General features: G+C 36.5%; 1 protein-coding gene across 4 annotated transcripts in view; it reads right to left on the reverse strand.

The window, feature by feature from the left end:
* Positions 1-5,533: 5,533 nt before the first annotated feature.
* Positions 5,534-21,650, reverse strand: part of LOC143046140 (putative chitinase 10) — a 76,013-nt gene continuing 59,896 nt past the window's right edge. For 2 of the 4 annotated variants that reach the window (XM_076219150.1, XM_076219153.1), the window contains exons 16-19: positions 8,485-8,664; positions 7,501-7,671; positions 6,811-6,974; positions 5,534-5,661 (exon numbers count right to left, since the gene is read on the reverse strand). In XM_076219150.1, coding sequence (XP_076075265.1) covers positions 6,820-6,974; positions 7,501-7,671; positions 8,485-8,664 — 506 coding nt within the window. In that variant the 3' untranslated portion in view covers positions 5,534-5,661; positions 6,811-6,819. The remainder of the gene's footprint in view (positions 5,662-6,810; positions 6,975-7,500; positions 7,672-8,484; positions 8,665-21,650) is intronic. The other 2 variants (XM_076219151.1, XM_076219152.1) reach the window with 2 other exon arrangements.

The following is a 21,650-nucleotide window of genomic DNA, read 5'->3' on the forward strand; positions in this document are numbered from 1 at the left end:
TATTACCTGCGGATGATTTGTAGAAATGATTACTGTTTCAACGTTATGTCCTTATTGGTTCCTTTGGAAAATTCTGAAGAAAATATCTTGATTTGATATATGTTTGTGTGTGGAAATGTTTACTGTTTCAAATCATATTTCCTCCATAGTTTCATTCGAGACGTCTTCGTGAAGGATGTGCTTAGGGAAATAACAGTGTCCACTGGAGTTTTGTGCTTTAATCAAACGTCATTTCCTTAAATATTTTCTTGAAATTTCTTAATTACGTGTTTGATGCCAAAACTGTGAAATAATTTCTGAAAAAATCTTCTAAATCAAGTATTTCCGGGGGTAGCTAGCAAAATACATTAAAGTTCGTTGGAATATTTACTGTTTCAATAGTCCTTTTAAAAGTTTCTTATGACAACTTCGAATGAAAGTGCTTCTTGGGAAAAACTGACAGGATACAATAGTGTTCGCTAAAATGTTTATTGTGAGTAAGTAAACGCCCATTTCTAGGATTGAATCAAAATTAAAGTACTCACAAAGCCTTTTGTGTGCGTACCGGCCAACTAAACAGTCAACAATGTGGAGGAGGTATGGCGTAAATACCACACGGAATTCAGTAAGAATGAAATTATACATTCATCTACATTCAAGGCCGTGTGCTTCACAGATTCAAATAGTAAAAAATAACATGTCCTTACGACAGCTCTGCTTAAGACCTCCTCTGAAAAGTTGAAAGTCCCAACCATATGTTGGGCTTCTTAACTACACAAAACCCGTCCACATTTTTTTTCATCTCAGCTTCTAGTAAGTGTTTTGCGACCAATCTTTCTGTATTGCTAACTAGTTCCCTTACTTCTATGAAAAATAGTTTATTAAATAGTGTTTTTTGTTTTATTAATAATGTGTTTTTAAAGGGAAATTCCTCGATTTTTTACTTATCATCTTAATATGTTCGTCTTAACATAAAAAAACACAATCACAAAGTTTTATATTTATATTCCTTCTAATAACGGAGAAAATCAAGTATTTGTAACTTTTTTGCTTGACCTACGAGAGTGGGTTGTGACGTTTTAGCCCGATTTGTTGAATCATTGGAAAAAATAAAATCTGTTAAAGTCTTAATTTCTTCTCACAATACTAAGTAATTAAAAGCGCACAGATGATCGTTGGTCGTAGTTAATAACCACAATATCAAAATAAACGTGCGTGTAGCGTTTTGTATTATTGAATAAAACTTCCTATATAATTATATAAATATAAATATTTTCGAATTAATTTCAAAAATTATTGTTCGGATTTTTTCATAAAATATCTGTTGAACATTTTAACTGATCTTGAACTGAAAATATTTTACGTTTTATTTACCGATATAACTTTGATAACCATTTCAATGAAAAATATGTGTGGAAAGAGTGTGTATATTATTTTGTAGAGTCATTGTTTATTTCTTGATTTGCGTAGAATTGGTTTGAACTTTACCTTGCAGCAATTTAGTCCCAGGTGTGAATTCAAGTGTACACAGCTGTGAATGTTGTCATTTCGAATGAATTAACAGAAAGGGTATAGCGAGTTTAATAAACCGATGACAATAGAGAAACAATAATTTAATTGTATAAATTTATTGAAAATAAATTTTTAATTTCGGAAGTGTATGCAACATAAAAAAGGAACAATTTCCGATAATGTTCTATGAAATTAGCATGCAATTAAACTATTAAGTTGAAAGAACCTTAAAAATTAAATGTTGCGTTTCCCAAATAAAAATTATTGCACATTTGATTTACTTTACCGGAATTTTTTAACTTGTGTTTAAATCTGGCGATTTTTAAAGGCTAAGTATCGCAAATCTTTCGCAATTTTAAAGTGATTAATTGAAAAAAAATACAACAGTGCAACTAGCATGATTTTTATTTCTTTTTAACATTTCGTTCTTACTTATTTAAATTAATCTGACAATCACTAACTAAATTATTTGTGAAAAGAATGCTATTAAATTATCGTTTATTTCATTAATGGATATACATATATTATAAATCTTATCTAATACATTATTTTGTTTGAAGATTTTTTTTTTACAAGTTTGTTTTATATTCTATGCATGATAATTGCGTGCAATGTTGAACAGGATAGCGGTCAATTATCCAAATTAGTAGTACAGTATTTGTAATAAAAGGCATATCTTAGTAATGTATATCTGCTATTGACGATTTTATATAGATTAATTCGTCCCAACCTCGTTGTTCTTGAAACAATCTTTACTTGTATATATACTTGTAAGTTTTCTGACGTATAAGTGCCATTGAGGATGAGTTCCAGAGGTCCTCTCTACCAGAAAAAGCAGACTAGTAGCGTTTCGTTAATATGATTGTTGGGACAGACGAGGTTAACCACTTGTATACAGATAACCAGAATTACCATATAAGCTTATGTTGTCAACACCATCAGAGAAGAGTTCCCATCGTCGAATGTGGTACATGAAGGCTTCCAAGAATGTACTAGTGGCATGTCTGACTCTAAACAGTTTGTAAACGGACTAAACAGTCCGTTCAATTCAGTTGTGACAGTAATGACCTTTCGAGGAAGTAAAATAACCCCCCAATAAACGAACTACGAGGAAAATTCTAAACAGAAAGTCCCTCAGGAAATGACAAAATCAAAAGCTCAAACACCACAAGCGAATGTCTAACAACTGTCATATCAATGACTTGGTACAGACAGTTTCCTATGTAGAAAATAGTGGATTAAACCTGGGTTTAATAGCTAACTAAACCTCTCACTTGTATGACAGTCACATACAATTCCATTTGTCACACTTATTACACTACATTACCACACCATCTTATCAAGCAGAAGTTCTCTTATTTGATTAAATGAACCGCAGAAAAATCTGGTTGCAGATTAATTTGATGCAACCTTAACAAAGCCTTTTTCTGTAATGAAAAGGGGAAATATGTTAGATATACTTACACGAAATGTGATGAGATGATTTGAACTTTAAATTATTTTCTTGACAACAAATATATACGTTCCGGCAAAATACAATTTATCAACAGGATGTAGGTATTCATAAAGGCACCAATTACACTCCATTGATAGCAGAGTTGTTCCTGTATTGTTATGAACCATAGTTTATGAAATCACTCAGTATCGGTTTACTAATTGTTGAATGCCTACAGTTTCCTATATTGCTTATGCCATCTTTATTTGAACTTCGGAGGTTAGTTTTCGCATTATAAAATTCAAAACGGAAAGTCCGTAATCAAATGGGTTTCTTGTCAAGCGTAGATATATATTAACAAACATCATTTCCTCGAATGTTTCATATGAATCTGCATTATGAAGGGTTTCCCGGAGAAACTGACAGTGGTAATAGTTATCAAAGGTGTCAGGATTATAATCTAATACGCCAAACGCGCGTTTCGTCTACATAAGACTCATCAGTGATGCTCAGATCAAAATAGTTATAAGGCCAAACAAGTACAAAGTGAAGAGCATTGAGGACACACAATTCCAAAAAAATATGCTAGATAAGTAATCTTTTCCTGGGATCAGAAAATCCTTAGTATTTCCAAAAATCAAATTTTTGTAACAGAGAATTTATAAAAAATTACCATATAATTGATATTTTTGTCAACACCGAAGTGCTGACTACTGGGTTGGTGATACCCTTAAACGTGAAATTGACGGTGGCAAATATGGTTTATTTTCAACGTCACTTCTCCGAAAGTTTACATTGGAAAGTTATCAATGAAGGGCTTCATCAGCAAACTGTTTGTATCTTTATGTTCAAATGTCATTTGTCATAAGATCTTCTGAAGTGTTTCTTAGAGAAACTGGTATGATCCTTTCAGATTATATTGGAATGTTTTATCGTTTCAAACATGATTTCCCCAAAGGCATACAAATAATTCAAAAAGAATTTCATGGGAAAACTGACAGGATACAACGGTATGTGTTGAATGTTTTCTGTTTCGAACTCGATTCATAAAAGTTTCTCTGAGAAACAGTATAAGAAAGTGTTTCAACTAATTACTGTTTCAAATGCCATTTTTTCAAAAAAAAAAGTCCTTCTAGAAAGGTTTCCTCTGTGAAAATATTTACTGTTTTGAATGTAATTTCCTCCAAAAATAAAATTTTAAATGAAGTGTTCGTCCTGGTTCTGTCAGAGTGTGCGGTAGTTTTTCAAGTCTGATAGATCGTTTTCTTCAACAGACAATTTTGTGTTATCCCTTTGGTATCTTCTGCGTTTTTCTATTTTTCTTTTGCCAATAATAATAACAATTTAACCATATCACGAATTAGAAAAATATCTTGTTTGTTTAAAATATTACTCCATTATTTAAATATAAAACGAATTTTGATTTTATCGATCCTATTATTCTTCAAAAGACATCCTATTGTTGGCGTGATTCAAAGGAGCATACACCATAAGACTTCCTATTGTTGGTGTGATTCAAAGGAGCATACAACATAAGACATCCTATTGTTGGTGTGATTCAAAGGAGCGTACAACATAAGACATCCTATTGTTGGTGTGATTCATAGGAGCATACAACATAAGTTATAATTTACTATTATTCTTCAAAAGACATCCTATTGTTGGTGTGATTCAAAGGAGCATACAACATAAGTTATAATGTCAGTCCCCCGAAGAATGTTTTGAATCATTCAAAATTGTAGAGGCAGAGTATGATCTTCTCAAACTAACAATACATAATGGAGATTTCATGTAAATTTAGAAATATCAAAACACGTTATCGATAGTTTGCAGTTTGACAACATAAACGTACAATCAACCGTAATCGTAATATTTTTGTGAGTGTCCGGGAATTTTCTCGCTGTGTTGAAAACTCATTGGTAGCCTTTGACTGTTCTTTGTTCTTTTGTCGGAGTTTTTTTTGAAACATTCCCCATTTTCATTCTAAATTTTATTTAACGATTCCATTTTATTGACAGATAAAATAGCAAAATCTAACATGAGTTTACCTTTTCAAAATTAGTGCTTATTTCAATAACACATGCTCAGAAAAGAAATTGCTGCAGTAACAATGTGATAAAGTTTGCACTTTTTTCTCGAATGAAGGACATTTTGAATGGCAGTAGGAAAATCTAATTAAATTTTTGGTGAAAACTTTGTGAACATTTGAATTGTGTTACTTAATTTGTGTTAATTGATTTTCCAATTCGTTGGAACCTTGTGCAAGAAGTAAATATGATTCCTTTTTTGTATTTTTGTTTAGTCTTGTATGATTTTTAATTTCAGTTTCTTTTATATATTTCGGAGTTTAGCATGCCGTCCATTATCAATGTACTAGTATACATTTTTGTTTCGAGGCCAGCTGAAGCACGCTTCCGGGTGCTGGAATTTCTCGATGCATTGGATACCCATTGGTGGCATTCGTCTGTTGTATGCTCTTTGGTCGGGTTGTTTTACACATTCCCCATTTCCATTCTCAATTTTACTGTCATACCGAAAAAAAGAAATTCTTGAACAAATTAGCAGTCTGCATAGTAAGAGTATCCACTATGATTGCTTGATAAACACTTTGATAAAATGTCTAAAGTATTTTATTTACAGGCAATAATATGATTTTATACACAAGTAGATATTCAAAAGGAACCTTCTTTGTTATATGTAATGCTGTTACTGCTGTGTTTCCTTTCTATCCCAACCTGAAAAAAATAATTTTGTATTAGCACAGTCTATACAAGTAGTATATTGCGATGATCTGGTTTTTTATATACGATTCTTGTAAAGAAGTTATAATTATTTTGTGAATTATTGTATTAGAATAATATTAAGATCAATTCCTACTTTACTAAAACATTGTATAAAATCCTGTTTTCCCAATAAATTATTTATATCAAGTTTTAAAATAGATGATTGGTCGTTGTTTTGTTTCGCTTTCAGTGGCAATATTTTACATCTTTCGAGAATGATAATTCAATAAATGAGTAGATCCCGCATAAAACGAACAAATCGAGATGAAAACCTTGAGAGAATTTACGATTCTCATAATCTATTTTTGACCACGACATGCAGGTGGACATCTTGGCTGTTATATTATAACAACTGCATTCATTGGATTTAAATATAGCTATGAATCAAGACAATTTAAAGTAATGATGTAAAAAAATTGTTAACCTATAATTTGTTCGCCATTCTACATCATGATAATGTGTGTGACAAAAACACTTTCCTTTCAGTTCCAAAAGGCAGTTTCTCTGATAATAAGAGACAGAAGATACCGAAGGGAGTAGTCAAAACGCATTAGTCAAATCAACGACATGGCAAACAAAAACGGAAATGAACGACGAAAAGATAAACGATAGTCTTCAAAATATAAAAAAGAAGACGTGGTATGATTGCCAATGAGACAACTGTCCACAAGAGACCAAAATTACACAGACATTAACAACTACAACAGAAAACTAAAAAATGAGCAACAACAACATTAACAAATAAAGGATTTTAAGCAGATCCTGCTACACGTGTGGCACATTTCGTCGTGCTCATGTTATTTTTCCTTTAGATCTAACACATAGTTCATTTAAAAAGGGAAACACAGTCATTGTTAAAGAATTTTCCTATTTTTTCGGAATCTTCTAATTCCCCCTATTCCTGTTACGTTGAGTGAACCCTCAATAGTATAGACGAAAGGGGTTCAGCTTATTTAAATGTTAAAGAAACATTAAAACGCCTGTAGCAAGTCAGTTGTTATCAGTTCGGTTGATGTGTTTTTTGAGCTTTTGATTTTGCCATTTGATTAGGAACTTTCCTTTTTGAATTTTTCTCGGAGTTTGGTATTTTTGCGATTTTACCTTTTACCTTCATCTCTTGACCCAGTTACAGTTTTTAATAGAAGCGTCCCATTCAGTTCCATGAGCACAATCATATCTATATGCTACTCCATTCCAACACGAATAGTAGACTTTATCATCACAATTATCACCATAAAATTTACCACTCTCACAGTTCACAGGTGCTAAAAAAGAAAAGAAAATGTGGTGCAGTTTAAAACTAAACTCAAGCCTGATCCCATCGTTTTTTATCATATATGAAAATAAGAGTATCTGTTATGATTGCCAGTGAGATAACTCTTCGCCAGGGGAAAAGAAGTTCACAATTATGAGTCAAACTCATACTGCTTATATTAAGCTAAATATAAAGACCCCGAAAAAAACAAATATTACATACAGCAAAAAACAGCAACCTAAGTTAATTATTCTAACAGTATAGAAAACCAGGTTAAATCATCAGCTATAATATTGTTTCATACATGATGTCCATGATTTGCTAACAAATACTTCGTTCTAGTTTTGAATTTTAATACTATTACAGTCAATTAAAGATTATTATCATTACATTATTTGAAAAGCCTTTCAAACAGAAAGTAAAACAAAGCGCTGTCAGACCCCTGTAAGCGAGGAACTGCAGATGTACCAAAGCAAGTAAAATGTATATAAATGCCTGCGCTATGCGTTACAGAAAACATATATAATGGTAATTACCACATCGTTTAGCACCAACTTTGCCTTCCCAATTACATTTATCGATAGTGCTATCCCACAGAGTGCCATCAGCACACGTATGTTTCGACGGTTTCCCTCCAAAACATATGTAATAACTCTGATCATCACAACTATCTCCATACATATGACCTTCAACACAATCCGTCGGAGCTACAATGTTCAGGCAATGTCAGGTGAGAAAACTCAAAATTACAGATGTCTTTGATTATTCAGTACCAGCGTTATTGTTAATGGTGCATATCTGTATGTTTAAACATACTTAAACTGATATTTTAACTATATAGGACTTGTCTATCGACCACTACGAATTGTACGATTTAAGTTATATACAAAAAGCTTGGTAAATACAAGCAAAAGCATACCGGACCATAGCAACTGTTTATTCATATTATTACGTTATCAATGTGATATTAAAGATGTACCCATTAAATTGATAATTGGAACCTTTTATCTTTACAATTAACCTAATTTAATAAACTTTGAAGACGAATTTTTACTGTTGAAGGTTTCAGTTGCCCTACCAACTGTGTCTAAGCGATAACGAGCTTTGTGTGGACGAAGAGCGCATTTTGCCAAAAAAATAGATAATATGTAAGCATACTTTCTTTGATAATTATCTTTTTTTGATAATACATGTATTCATAATAGAATTTGTATCAACCTAATCGAAATGTTTACAAGTCAGCCTATCTTAATCCTTTCTCCTAAACAGTTAGATTTGAGTAAATAATTATCGTTTTGTATACTAGTACCCAACACAAAATACATTCAGACATCCTACGAAGGGTCTACATTCCTTGTTATAACCCTTTCATATATTGTGTAAACTCAAACACTGAAAAGAATATACTAGTATGCTATTATGCATTTTTCATTTAAATAATATAGTTTTTTATTTGCTAGATGCACACACTGACCTTGAAACAGCATTCAACTATTCAAACAAGTTTCTAACTAACTTACCACACGGATCTGGGGTTGTTGGGTTTACAATATAGTCCCAGTTACAAATGTTTTTGCTCGAGTCCCATAGAGTACCAGTACCACATTTGTATTTGTGAGCAATCCCATGACCACATTGATAATATACTTTAGGATCGCATGCATCCACGTAAAACTTTCCATTTGCACAGTTAACTGGAGCTACAAATTAATATGTTCACATGAGAAAGTTTCTATTTTTTACCACACTTGGTAGATACCGCTGCGAATGGACTATCAGTCCCAAACGGTATCATCATCTCAGTAGTCGGTACTTCGTTACTGATATGATTTATAACAAACATATTTCAAATTGCTCCTTTATAAATTTCTAAGAAACCATTGGTTCACCTCACTCAGTCAGAGATGAATTTGGCCATTATTTTAAGGTCACCGTCATTCATTTCGCTTTTCAACTGTTCCAGATATCATATACCCTAGGCATTCTAATATTAGAGCGTTGCTAATGAAGTTAAATCTAGAAAAGAGCTTCGGACTTTTTGTCCTTTTTTGGTTTACAGCTCTACCTTTTAATAAGTTTTGGTTTTTATGCAGTTAAGCTGCTTTATGCGAGCACCCTAGATTTGTGTTCTACCCAATAAATGCTGAAATACTTGCCATTGTTATTACCTAGCTCGCTACTATGTTATATATAACTAATTGAACACTTTTTAATACTTTTTATTTTGGATTACAAAAAATATGACCAGAAAAACCTTAAATGATCGTCGATTTATCCAAAAGTTTTGAAGTTACACAAAGGAAGTAGTGCTTATTAAGAATCCTTGTGTAGTTCATTATGACTTGTGCTTTTAGCTAAGATGTCAAAGAACAATTGTATGAACAATTTATCGCCGAAAATCTCTTAAGACAAGTAGTTTAGATTTCCCAAATGGCAAAAGTCGTAGGGATATTGTTTGTCATCAATACCTAGTACAACTACGTCAGTAGTCTATTATATAATAATGTGACGTTTTTGACATATAGCACTGCCTAAATTTTTATTGATATTGTCTATATTTTGTTGAACTACTATTTAGTTAACCTTGTGAAAACTTTATGAATTATTGAGATTACATGTTTTAATTTAATTAGGTTGACATTGTTTGTCTATGTCTCTACCACGACTGTACTTTGTATTATTATATATAGCAAGGAGTGTGTGTATTTTATGTCATGATTACCTATGTATTGTATAAATGTTTTTATATCGTAAGTTCCAGAGTAACAGAAAGCATGGTTCTATGACCGGCAGCTTGTAATAATATGTACTGTTACTTTCACTTTTGCTTTAACCGGAAGTCACGTATTGTGGTAAATATAGTGACAATCTTGAGAAATCGTATGAATTGTATACTGTCTTAGATATGTTTTAGTTATATTTTTGTATGTTTTTCAATATAGAGATATATGTTAGAGCATTTTATGTAAGATTTATGTAGAATAGAGTTTTATTCTAAATATTGTAATAGCTTCTTACGAACTATTTTTGCACTGACGTTGCGCACCTTTTCACTGTAATCGGGCTGTTATGACGTCGTTTTCTAAGACGTTGAGTGCAAAGTTATTTACCTAATAAGGAAGATTCCTTATTTGGTCATGTCTTTTACCCATATTTGGAATTTCTCTCACGCGAAATAACAACACTAGCGTAAGATTGATAGTATTTTACGTCAGTTCCAGCTTGTCCCTAGTTCCGGATAGCAGTAAAATAAACTTGTCTCATAACTTTCAAGGTACAGTTTTTCTAAAGCAGCAGTTTAGTTCCTGTATATTGCACTTTATATGCAATATAACTATTTATGCAGTTCATATATAATCGTTCCAGTTTCCAGTTTTAAACGGAGGCAGAATTTTAATAGCGTTCTTGTTTTCTAAAGATTCTAAGTTTTGAGAATAAAGTTTAATAATGAATTTTAACTTTAAATAGGAAAGGTGCGTCAACTCGGCAAAAGTTGCCGTTTGTTTCGAATAGTAGGGTGGCTGTTTATATATCTTTTTATAGTATAAAAAGAGAGTTACGAAAATAGGGGTTTATTTATTTGTGTACTGTAGTATTTTACATGTATTTATATGGAGAGTTGCTGATATAATCTGTGTTTCCTGAATGTTGATTTTATGGTATTATCTTATGTCCGTCTAATCTATACGGACTATTGTTAATTGTTGATTGTTGTTTTAAGAGATTTATTGCTGTTATTCCACGTTCCAGTTGTTTTTAATATTATTGTCTGGTGAATAAAAGTTATTATACACTTGAAACTATTTTGTGTTTCCATTCAGAACATCAAACTAAAGACTGAGCTGATACTTGATTACATTACATATAAAAATCCATCCGACTTACAATCCGTCTCACACACACACACATAAAAAGGAGACTACGCTGACCTAGAAACTATATTTGTGTGATATGCAGTATGCAGTAGCAGTATTAGTAATTATTTCATGTATTCTGAGCCTTCATATTTCCTGTGAAATTCTTTTGGTTCGTTGTTGGTGTCTGTCTGGTCTGGTGGTTAGTTTTGTCGGTTAGCTTGATAGGTTCTCACCGGTTTGCGAACACGTTACATTTGGCGTCGTCGACAGGATTCTATAGTTTCAAAGTAGAATTAAAAGATCCAGTATAAAAATATTGTTTTATTTTTATTTTTGTGGTTCAAACTGGTGAGAAAGATAAGTAATAGAGATGGCAGACAGAACGCCTCGGCGGGTCCAAAGTTATACCGGGGGTAGGGACGACCTGGAACTCACCCCCTTTAAAATTGTAGCCGGTACTCCCAGTGGAGAAGTTCAAATGAGGGTTCCGGTATCTGATTTGGGGGCTGGCCCTAGATCTCCTGAGATTAGAGGGAAAGCAGATAAGGGAAAAGGGGATATTCAATTAAGGGAGAAATATGCAGAATTACTTGAGCAGTTTGAGAAATTGAGCGAGGAGTTTAGGGTGGCGCTAGATGGTTCGGACTCTGTGGATATTCTATATCCGCCTTCACAGCCTAGGCAGGTGCAGGGGCGGAATAATCGCGCACTGGCGGCATCGGGCAACAAGGGGCTACACCAGATTAGTAGTACTGATCTTAAGAGCCCTACCATAGATCAGGGTTGCGCTAATGCTGCTGAGGGGTCCACAGAGGGGTTCCAGTCAACCGGGAGTGTACCTGGGCCTGTGCATTCAAGGGGTGAGACTTCGACCGCGCTTCTGCAGGAGCCGGCGGGGCTACGGGGCAGGTACCAGATTTCGTTAGATGGTGGCAGTGAAAATCACATGCCGAATTGTGAACCTCCTCCTCAATTCAATGAAAATGTAACTACTATACCAAATACAAATAATTATGTTGTAAATCGCAGAATTAACGTACCTACTACAAACAAAAGTTCATATAAAAAGCCACCCACTTATGATGGGACATCAAGCTGGCAGGACTACCTGGTTCAGTTTGTACTGTTAGGTAAAGGCAACCAATGGACACAAGAGGAAAAAGCTATGGAGTTAGCTACTAGTTTAAGGGGAGCTGCGGTAGCAATACTCAGCGATTTAGGGGTACAGGATAGGGAAGATTATAATTGCTTAGTTTCCGCTCTAGCAGCTAGATTTGAACCCACAAATCAGTCAGAAATTTTTAGATCTCAAGTAAAAAGTAGGGTAAGGGAAAAGGGGGAATCTTTACCAGAGTTGGCTCAGGATGTGAAGCGGCTAGTTAGGTTTGCCTATCCAACTGCAGGGGTAGAGCTTAGGGACCAATTGGCCCTAGATTGCTTTATTGATTCGTTAGGTGATGCAGAGATGCAGTGGTCCGTCCATCAGAATGGACCAAAGTCAGTTGATCATGCCGTTTCGGTAGCCCTTAAATATGAAGCATTTCATGCTTCCCGCAAAAAACAGGGTATGCCTAGACCAGTCCGTACTCAGAGTGAGGTTGCAGAGGAGCAGAATGAAATGGCAGATGCTGTGAGGAAGGTGGAGCAAACTCTGGAGAAACTAACCCAATTAGTAGGGGCGTCTAATAAAAATAAGGGGCAGGGTAACTATAACAGGTGTCATTATTGTGGGATGGCAGGCCATTTTAGGAAAAATTGTAACAAGCGCAAGAAGGATTTAGAGGATACTGTACAACAGTGCCAGATCAATCAAGAAACAAACAGGAATGCAGAAAGTTATCACCTGTCGGGAAACGGGCCACGGCTGGGGTAAAGGGCCCTACTCCAGCGTCGCCTGATTTTGATGATGGGTCTAACAATTTGAAAATGAAATGTAGAAAATTTAATAATGCCTTGTATGTAAATGCTCGGGTGGACAGTATTCCTACTGCTTGTTTGATCGACACAGGATCTACCATAACTGTTTTAGACGCTAGGAAATTTCATCAGATTCCTGAGGCGGATAGACCTGTGTTGAGAGAAACAAGTCGGTTGAAAATGGCCGATGGTAGTATTGTACGCCCCCTGGGAAAAGCTGAATTTATTTTTGATATTGGTTCTAAAACTATAAAACATGAGATGACTGTGGCTGATATTGAGTCGCAAGTAATATTAGGTTTTGATTTTTTGTCCAAGCATAAATGCAGTCTAGACTTGGAAAAGGAAATTTTACGGGTGGGAAATAAGTCAATTAAATGTAATAGCGAAAATGCAGAACAATCAGTTTGCAGAATTCGAGTTGCAGACAAGGTTTTTGTTCCAGCGGAATCTGAAATTGTAATTAAATCTTTTGTAGAGGGTGATTCATTCAATGATTGTCTTGTTCTTATAGAACCGGTTAGTACCAGTATGAGTGAACAGGGTATCCTGGTAGCTCGAACTATAGCTAAATCAAAAAATGGTTTTGTTCCCCTGAGACTAATTAATATAAGTAAACAACCCCAAATTTTACAGAAAAACATGCAGGCAGCTGTGTGCGAACTTGTGGATTCAGTTTACTCTTCGGAAGCTGAATATGCAGAAATAAATAAAATTTGTGTTGAGAAAGTTCAAAATGTTGAACTACCAGAATATATGGAGCCTATTGTAAGGTCTTGTGACGGCTTGTCCGATGAACAAATGATAAGAGTTAAGCAACTTCTAGCTAAGCATTTACAAGTATTTGCTAAATCCAAAACTGATCTCGGCAGAACAGACCTGATTACACATAAAATTAATACCGGTGATGCGAGACCGGTCAAACAAGCGCCGAGACGGATCCCATTAGCCAAGCGAGACGCAGCCGAGAAGGAGTTACAGCGCATGATCGAGTGTAAGGTCATTGAACCTTCGAAGAGTCCCTGGTCAGCAAATTGTGTTCTAGTAGAGAAGCGAGACAAGAGCCTTCGGTACGCGGTGGACTATCGTCTTTTGAACCAACTGTCAAAAAAAGATTCGTACCCAGTTCCGCGCATTGACGACGCGCTCGACGCGCTGGCTAGCGCAAAGATGCTGAGTACCGTCGATTTATTGAGTGGGTACTGGCAAGTCGCTATGGACCCAAAAGATAAGGAGAAAACGGCCTTCTCTACTTCGCACGGCCTATATCAATTTCGCGTCATGCCGTTTGGTGTATGTAATGGAGTGGCTACTTTTGAGCGCTTAATGGAGTTCGTTTTGGCAGGTTTAAATTGGCAGATTTGCCTAGTGTACCTAGACGACATAATCATCTTTTCGAAGGATTTTGACAGTCATTTATCGCGTCTGGATCAAGTACTCGATCGAATTGGCAAAGCTGGTTTAAAGATAGCACCGAAAAAGTGTCAGTTCTTTCAAGAAAAAGTAACCTTTTTAGGCCATGTTGTTTCAAAAGACGGTATTTCTACCGACCCAAGTAAAATTGATGCTGTTAAAGAATGGCCAGTCCCGCGTAATGTACATGATGTTAGGAGTTTTCTGGGAACTTGTTCCTACTATCGCAAGTTTATTCGTGGATTTGCAGACATCGCGAGACCGCTTCATCGACTCACGGAAAAACAGGCCCGATTCGAATGGACGCAAGAATGCCAAATCGCGTTTAACACATTAAGGGATCGTATGACAACTGCGCCTATCCTAAGTTACCCACAACAAGACTGTCATTTTATTTTAGACACGGATGCTAGTGGCTTCGGTATGGGAGCGGTGTTGTCGCAGTTACAAGATGGCGAAGAACGGGTATTGGCGTATTTTAGCAAGTCACTAAGTAAAGCTGAGAGAAATTATTGCGTGACCCGTAGGGAGTTGTTAGCAGTCGTTATGTCTATCAAGCAGTTCCATCATTACTTGTATGGTGTAAATTTCACCGTAAGGACAGACCATGGTGCCTTGACCTGGTTAATGAGATTTAAAAACCCTGAGGGACAAATAGCCAGATGGCTAGAGGTATTGTCTACCTATGATTTTGAAATTAAACATAGAGCGGGGAAACAACACGGAAATGCAGATGGTCTCTCTAGGAGACCTTGTTCGGAGTGTAACTATTGTTCCAGACAAGAGTCTAAGGACTCGCCCCTTTTAGGTTCCGAGCAAAGTGTATCTGCCTTACGGGCTGTTTCGAATGTTCCTGATAATGACGCTGAGCTTTTAACCTGGTTCCAGAGCAAATCCTTGTCGGAGATATCTGAGTCCCAAAACAAGGATTATGTACTTTCTGATATAATAAATTTAAAAGAAACTTTCCCCTCTAGGCCAAAATGGGAAAACATTTCAAATAAGTGTCCTGAAATAAAAGCATACTGGTCTCTTTGGGAAATGCTGGTTTTGAAAAATAAAATACTTTACTATAAATTTATTGAAACTGATAATAGCGTGAAATTGACGTTAGTACTTCCTCAAAATCTTAAGCCTGAAATTTTGACAATGTTACATAACGATTCCTGTTCTGGTCATTTAGGAATAAACCGCACTTTGGCTAGAATTAGATCGAAGTTTTTCTGGCCAAATTTAAAACAGGATGTGACTAGGTGGTGTGAAACATGTTCGGCCTGTCAAAGGAGAAAGGGACCCTATCGTAAAGCAAAAGCGGGAATGAAGCAGTACCTAGTTGGGGCGCCCTTAGAAAGGGTAGCGATTGACATTATGGGCCCTTTGCCTTTGACATGGCGCAAGAATAAGTACATCATGGTGGTTACTGATTATTTCACGAGGTGGGCTGAGAGTTACCCCATGCCCAATATAGAAGCGGAAACTGTTTGCCGTTTGCTTATAGAAAATTTTATAAGTAGATATGGGCTTCCTAAACAGATTCATACTGACCAGGGCAGACAATTTGAATCTGAGTTATTTCAAAACATGTGTAGAATCTTTAAAATAGACAAAACTCGCACCACCAGTTTCCATCCTCAAGGTGGAGGTTTGGTAGAGAGGTTCAACAGGAGTTTGGAAGACATGTTGTCCAAAGTTATCTCCCGAGATCAAAAAGACTGGGACGAATGTCTTCCCCTGACTATGTTAGCCTATAGATCCTCTGTCCATGAAAGTACTAAACATACTCCAAATCTTATGATGCATGGACGAGAGGCGCAGCTCCCGATTGACTTACTATACGGTCCATCACCGGATGAAGCAGAACGAGTTGAGCCTCATGGTTACGTAGACAGAGTACAGCAAAGCCTTTGGAAGATTCACCAAAAGGCTAGAGACAAAATGGCTGTAGCTAGCACGAGGCAGAAAACGCAATATGATCTTCATATCTTTAAAAATAAATATACGGTGGGCACCCCAGTTTGGCTAAATGTCAAAATTAGAAAGAAAGGACTAAGTCCTAAGTTGCAAGACCGATGGGAGGGTCCTTATTTAATAATAGGGGTATTATCAGGTTTACTGTATACTGTACAGAAGGGGGCCGGAGCCAAAAATAAAGTTGTACATCACGACCGGTTAAAACCGTTCCAGGGTGAATTCACCAGCTGGTTGTAGATACTTGTAGCCGTTAGTTGAAATTCATATGACTTTTGTCCCCGAGTCCTATGAAGGCTTATTATATAGGCCATAGCTTACTATTTGTTGTATGTATATATATAAACGGATAAGCTTAAGGGTTTCAATTTTTGTGTTGTTAAAATAGTTGGAATTGGTTTTGTAGTGTGTCTTGTCTTATTGTGTATGGCTGTGTTGGTGCTAGGCAGTAGCAGGAACTTCTAATAAATAAGAAAAAGGTGCAGCTCTCCATTATTTTTAGCTGTCCAATTCTTAATAGAATGTACTTTTTATTTATTGCAGATGAATATGCTTCGCACTAAGGTGCCTTTCACTGTCTACCAGTGCCCAAAGTGCCCGGTGGGTTTTCCAACCGCTGCCAGGTTACTAATGCATGAGGAGCAGGTCCATGGACCACAGGATGTATGCCCGTTTGCTGGATGTGGTGTGTCGTTCCCCAGACACAAGCCAGATCGTATGCACCGCCACATCCAGCGTGTACATCCTGTGTTGAGGAGAGGGTCACCAGCGGGGCAGTCGTCCGTCAATGGTAGAAGGAGGCGACCCCGTCCCACAGAATATCCTCCGGTGAGGGAATCCGAGGTGGTGGAGGAATTACCCAACATTAATTACTGGGCAGTACCTGGGCCAGAGGAGACCCTAACTGAGCAGGAGGAATCCTTGTTCAGTCCTCCCTCAAGGAAGGTGCTGATTACAGATGGGTTGCCGGAGAATGTGTCGGACTGGGAGGAGCCAGATGTGGAGCTGATGGAGATGCAGGGATCGCCCGGCAGGTCCTTGTTAGATGTTGTTCCTGTCACGTCTTCCGTTCCGTCTACTTCCTGTTCCGTTCCTGTAGTGTCTGCCGTTCCGTCCTGTTCCGTTCCTGTCACGTCTTCCGTTCCGTCTAGTTCCTGTTCCGTTCCTGTAGTGTCTGCCGTTCCGTCCTGTTCCGTTCCTGTCACGTCTTCCGTTCCGTCTAGTGCATGTTCTGTTCCTGTAGTGTCTGCCGTTACGTCCTGTTCCGTTCCTGTCACGTCTTCCGTTCCATCTAGTTCCTGTTCCGTTCCTGTCATGTCCTTCGTATCGTCCAGTTCCTGTTCCGTTCCTGTCACGTCTTCCGTTCCGTCTAGTTCCTGTTCCGTTCCTGTAGTGTCTGCCGTTCCGTCCTGTTCCGTTCCTGTCACGTCTTCCGTTCCGTCTAGTGCATGTTCTGTTCCTGTAGTGTCTGCCGTTCCGTCATGTTCCGTTCCTGTCACGTCTTCCGTTCCGTCTAGTTCCTGTTCTGTTCCTGTAGTGTCCGTGGTTCCGTCCTGTTCCGTTCCTGTCATGTCCTTCGTATCGTCCAGTTCCTGTTCCGTTCCTGTCATGTCTACCGTACCGTCAAGTTCCTGTTCTGTTCCTGTAGTGTCTACTGTACCGTCCCTCATGTCTTCCTCTTCAGATTTCCTTGCCGCCCGGATTCCGGACTTTCCCAGGAGCCCCACAAGGGAGACAGAGGAGGACTTTGTTCCCGTTCAGATTATCCCGGCTGCAAGACCTGTCGAACATACTACATATGATTTCGAGATGCAGGACCCGAGGCTTTTCTTTGCGGGGGCACCGTCCTCTTACGTCAACTCCTGTCCTGCTCTCAGAGATATTAGGAACATGGCCAGAATTTCTTCAAACCGTACTCGTCGTTTTGTTCCGGTAGGGTTCGCATGTATGCAGAAGTTAGAGAGAGCCACCCTACCGGACGGAACTGTATACGAATTGACTTCGACATATGTTACTGATCCCAATTATAAGGAGATCCTTACCACTGATACCCAAACACCAACTACCCAAACCTGTAGTATTGGTGTTGGTTGTAGGCCCAGTCTATCGTTCGATTAAACATGCATGGGTAAGATATCTGAAATTTATATGCTATTATAAATTGTATTTTTAAGATTTAACAGTTTAAAATTTAAAATACTTAACTTGCAGTCAAATGTTGTTCTGTTAAGTATAGTTCCTTTCATGGAAATGTCATGGTTTTAGAATTAACTGTATAAAAATTTTAAAATGTGTAATAACAATATAAGTGCTTGTACTATTTGAATTGTATAATACTATTACGTTAGTAACAAGAACTTTACCACCAAGATTTCAACTACTATCCGGATGAAGAAGATACTTAGTGGACACTCTAGTAGTGATATGCTAATCACGAAATCACTAAGGATTTATTGTACAACATTTATATCTATTGTTCAAATTGCATAAATTAAGTTAAAACAAAGGGGGGATTCATAAAGAAAACTGTAGTTTAAATGTATATGGGTTATTGTATTATAGCAGTAAATGGGTGGATATAATTTATAGTGAAAACCATTACAACCTTAAAGTTCAAATAGTGTTTGTTTATTATTGATAGTCATAATGTTAGTTACTATGTGTATGTATGATATCTATGTGAAATCAGGTAGCGGTAGTTGTTACCAGTTACCGTATTTGGTTGTGTATAACCCGCGGTCGGGTCGACCACTTTTTGTAAGGAGGGGGTAATGTGACGTTTTTGACATATAGCACTGCCTAAATTTTTATTGATATTGTCTATATTTTGTTGAACTACTATTTAGTTAACCTTGTGAAAACTTTATGAATTATTGAGATTACATGTTTTAATTTAATTAGGTTGACATTGTTTGTCTATGTCTCTACCACGACTGTACTTTGTATTATTATATATAGCAAGGAGTGTGTGTATTTTATGTCATGATTACCTATGTATTGTATAAATGTTTTTATATCGTAAGTTCCAGAGTAACAGAAAGCATGGTTCTATGACCGGCAGCTTGTAATAATATGTACTGTTACTTTCACTTTTGCTTTAACCGGAAGTCACGTATTGTGGTAAATATAGTGACAATCTTGAGAAATCGTATGAATTGTATACTGTCTTAGATATGTTTTAGTTATATTTTTGTATGTTTTTCAATATAGAGATATATGTTAGAGCATTTTATGTAAGATTTATGTAGAATAGAGTTTTATTCTAAATATTGTAATAGCTTCTTACGAACTATTTTTGCACTGACGTTGCGCACCTTTTCACTGTAATCGGGCTGTTATGACGTCGTTTTCTAAGACGTTGAGTGCAAAGTTATTTACCTAATAAGGAAGATTCCTTATTTGGTCATGTCTTTTACCCATATTTGGAATTTCTCTCACGCGAAATAACAACACTAGCGTAAGATTGATAGTATTTTACGTCAGTTCCAGCTTGTCCCTAGTTCCGGATAGCAGTAAAATAAACTTGTCTCATAACTTTCAAGGTACAGTTTTTCTAAAGCAGCAGTTTAGTTCCTGTATATTGCACTTTATATGCAATATAACTATTTATGCAGTTCATATATAATCGTTCCAGTTTCCAGTTTTAAACGGAGGCAGAATTTTAATAGCGTTCTTGTTTTCTAAAGATTCTAAGTTTTGAGAATAAAGTTTAATAATGAATTTTAACTTTAAATAGGAAAGGTGCGTCAACTCGGCAAAAGTTGCCGTTTGTTTCGAATAGTAGGGTGGCTGTTTATATATCTTTTTATAGTATAAAAAGAGAGTTACGAAAATAGGGGTTTATTTATTTGTGTACTGTAGTATTTTACATGTATTTATATGGAGAGTTGCTGATATAATCTGTGTTTCCTGAATGTTGATTTTATGGTATTATCTTATGTCCGTCTAATCTATACGGACTATTGTTAATTGTTGATTGTTGTTTTAAGAGATTTATTGCTGTTATTCCACGTTCCAGTTGTTTTTGATATTATTGTCTGGTGAATAAAAGTTATTATACACTTGAAACTATTTTGTGTTTCCATTCAGAACATCAAACTAAAGACTGAGCTGATACTTGATTACATTACATATAAAAATCCATCCGACTTACAATCCGTCTCACACACACACACATAAAAAGGAGACTACGCTGACCTAGAAACTATATTTGTGTGATATGCAGTATGCAGTAGCAGTATTAGTAATTATTTCATGTATTCTGAGCCTTCATATTTCCTGTGAAATTCTTTTGGTTCGTTGTTGGTGTCTGTCTGGTCTGGTGGTTAGTTTTGTCGGTTAGCTTGATAGGTTCTCACCGGTTTGCGAACACGTTACAATAAGTTCAACTGTTCATGCTGTTGGCGGCAATTTCAAATTAGAAAAAGAAATTTTCGTAGCTTTTCAATTTGGAGGCATGTGTGTAAATTAGCGGTGGTCCGAGGTCCTCGACCTTCCACTTTTGCAAGCGGAATTTCGAATAGGATAGTTGGTTCCTAGCTACGCCCGACGTAGTTACCTTCCACTTGAAAGAAAATAAGAAATTACTTTGCAAACCTTTTCACCATGTTCACCAAAGTCTCCAATTAAACGAGCTAAAAACTTATTTTTATGCCCCACCTACGATAGTAGAGGGCCATTATGTTTTCTGGTCTGTGGCTCCGTTCGTCCGTCCGTCCAGGTTAAAGTTTTTGGTCAAGGTAGTTTTTGATGAAGCTGAAGTCCAATCAACTTGAAACTTAGTACACTTGTTGCTTATGAGATGATCTTTCTAATTTTTAAGCCAAATTAGACTTTTGACCCCAATTTCACGGTCCACTGAACATAGAAAATGAAAGTGGGAGTTTTAGGTTAAAAGTTTTTGGTCAAGGTAGTTTTTGATGAAGCTGAAGTCCAATCAACTTGAAACTTAGTACACTTGTTGCTTATGACATGATCTTTCTAATTTTAATGCCAAATTAGATAATTACCCAATTTCACGGTCCATGGAACATGGAAAAGGATAGTGCGAGTGGGGCATCCGTGTACTTTGGACATATTGCCTGGCGTATAAAATTATAATCCTGGTACTTTTGATAACTATTTACACCACTGGGTCGATGACACTGCTGGTGGACGTTTCGTTCCCGAGGGTATCACCAGCCCAGTAGTCAGCACTTCGCTGTTGACATGAATATCAATTATCTGGTCATTTTTATAAGTTTTATGTATAAAAACTTTGAATTTTTCGAAAAACTAAGGATTTTCTTACCCCAGGAGTAGATTACCTTAGACGTTTTTGGCACAACTTTTTGGAATTTTGGGTCCTCAATGCTCTTCAACTTTGTATTAGTTTGGCTTTTTAACTATTTTGATCTGAGCGTCACTGATGAGTCTTATGTAGACGAAACGCGCGTCTGGCTTATAAAATTATAATCCTGGTACTTTTGATAACTATCTTGTTATCATTATTATTTATGACAGCGATATTCATTTTGTTCAACCGCTAGCTT

The sequence above is a fragment of the Mytilus galloprovincialis genome, chromosome 9 (genome assembly GCF_965363235.1).
Source record: "Mytilus galloprovincialis chromosome 9, xbMytGall1.hap1.1, whole genome shotgun sequence".
Taxonomy (NCBI): Eukaryota; Metazoa; Mollusca; class Bivalvia; order Mytilida; family Mytilidae; genus Mytilus; species Mytilus galloprovincialis.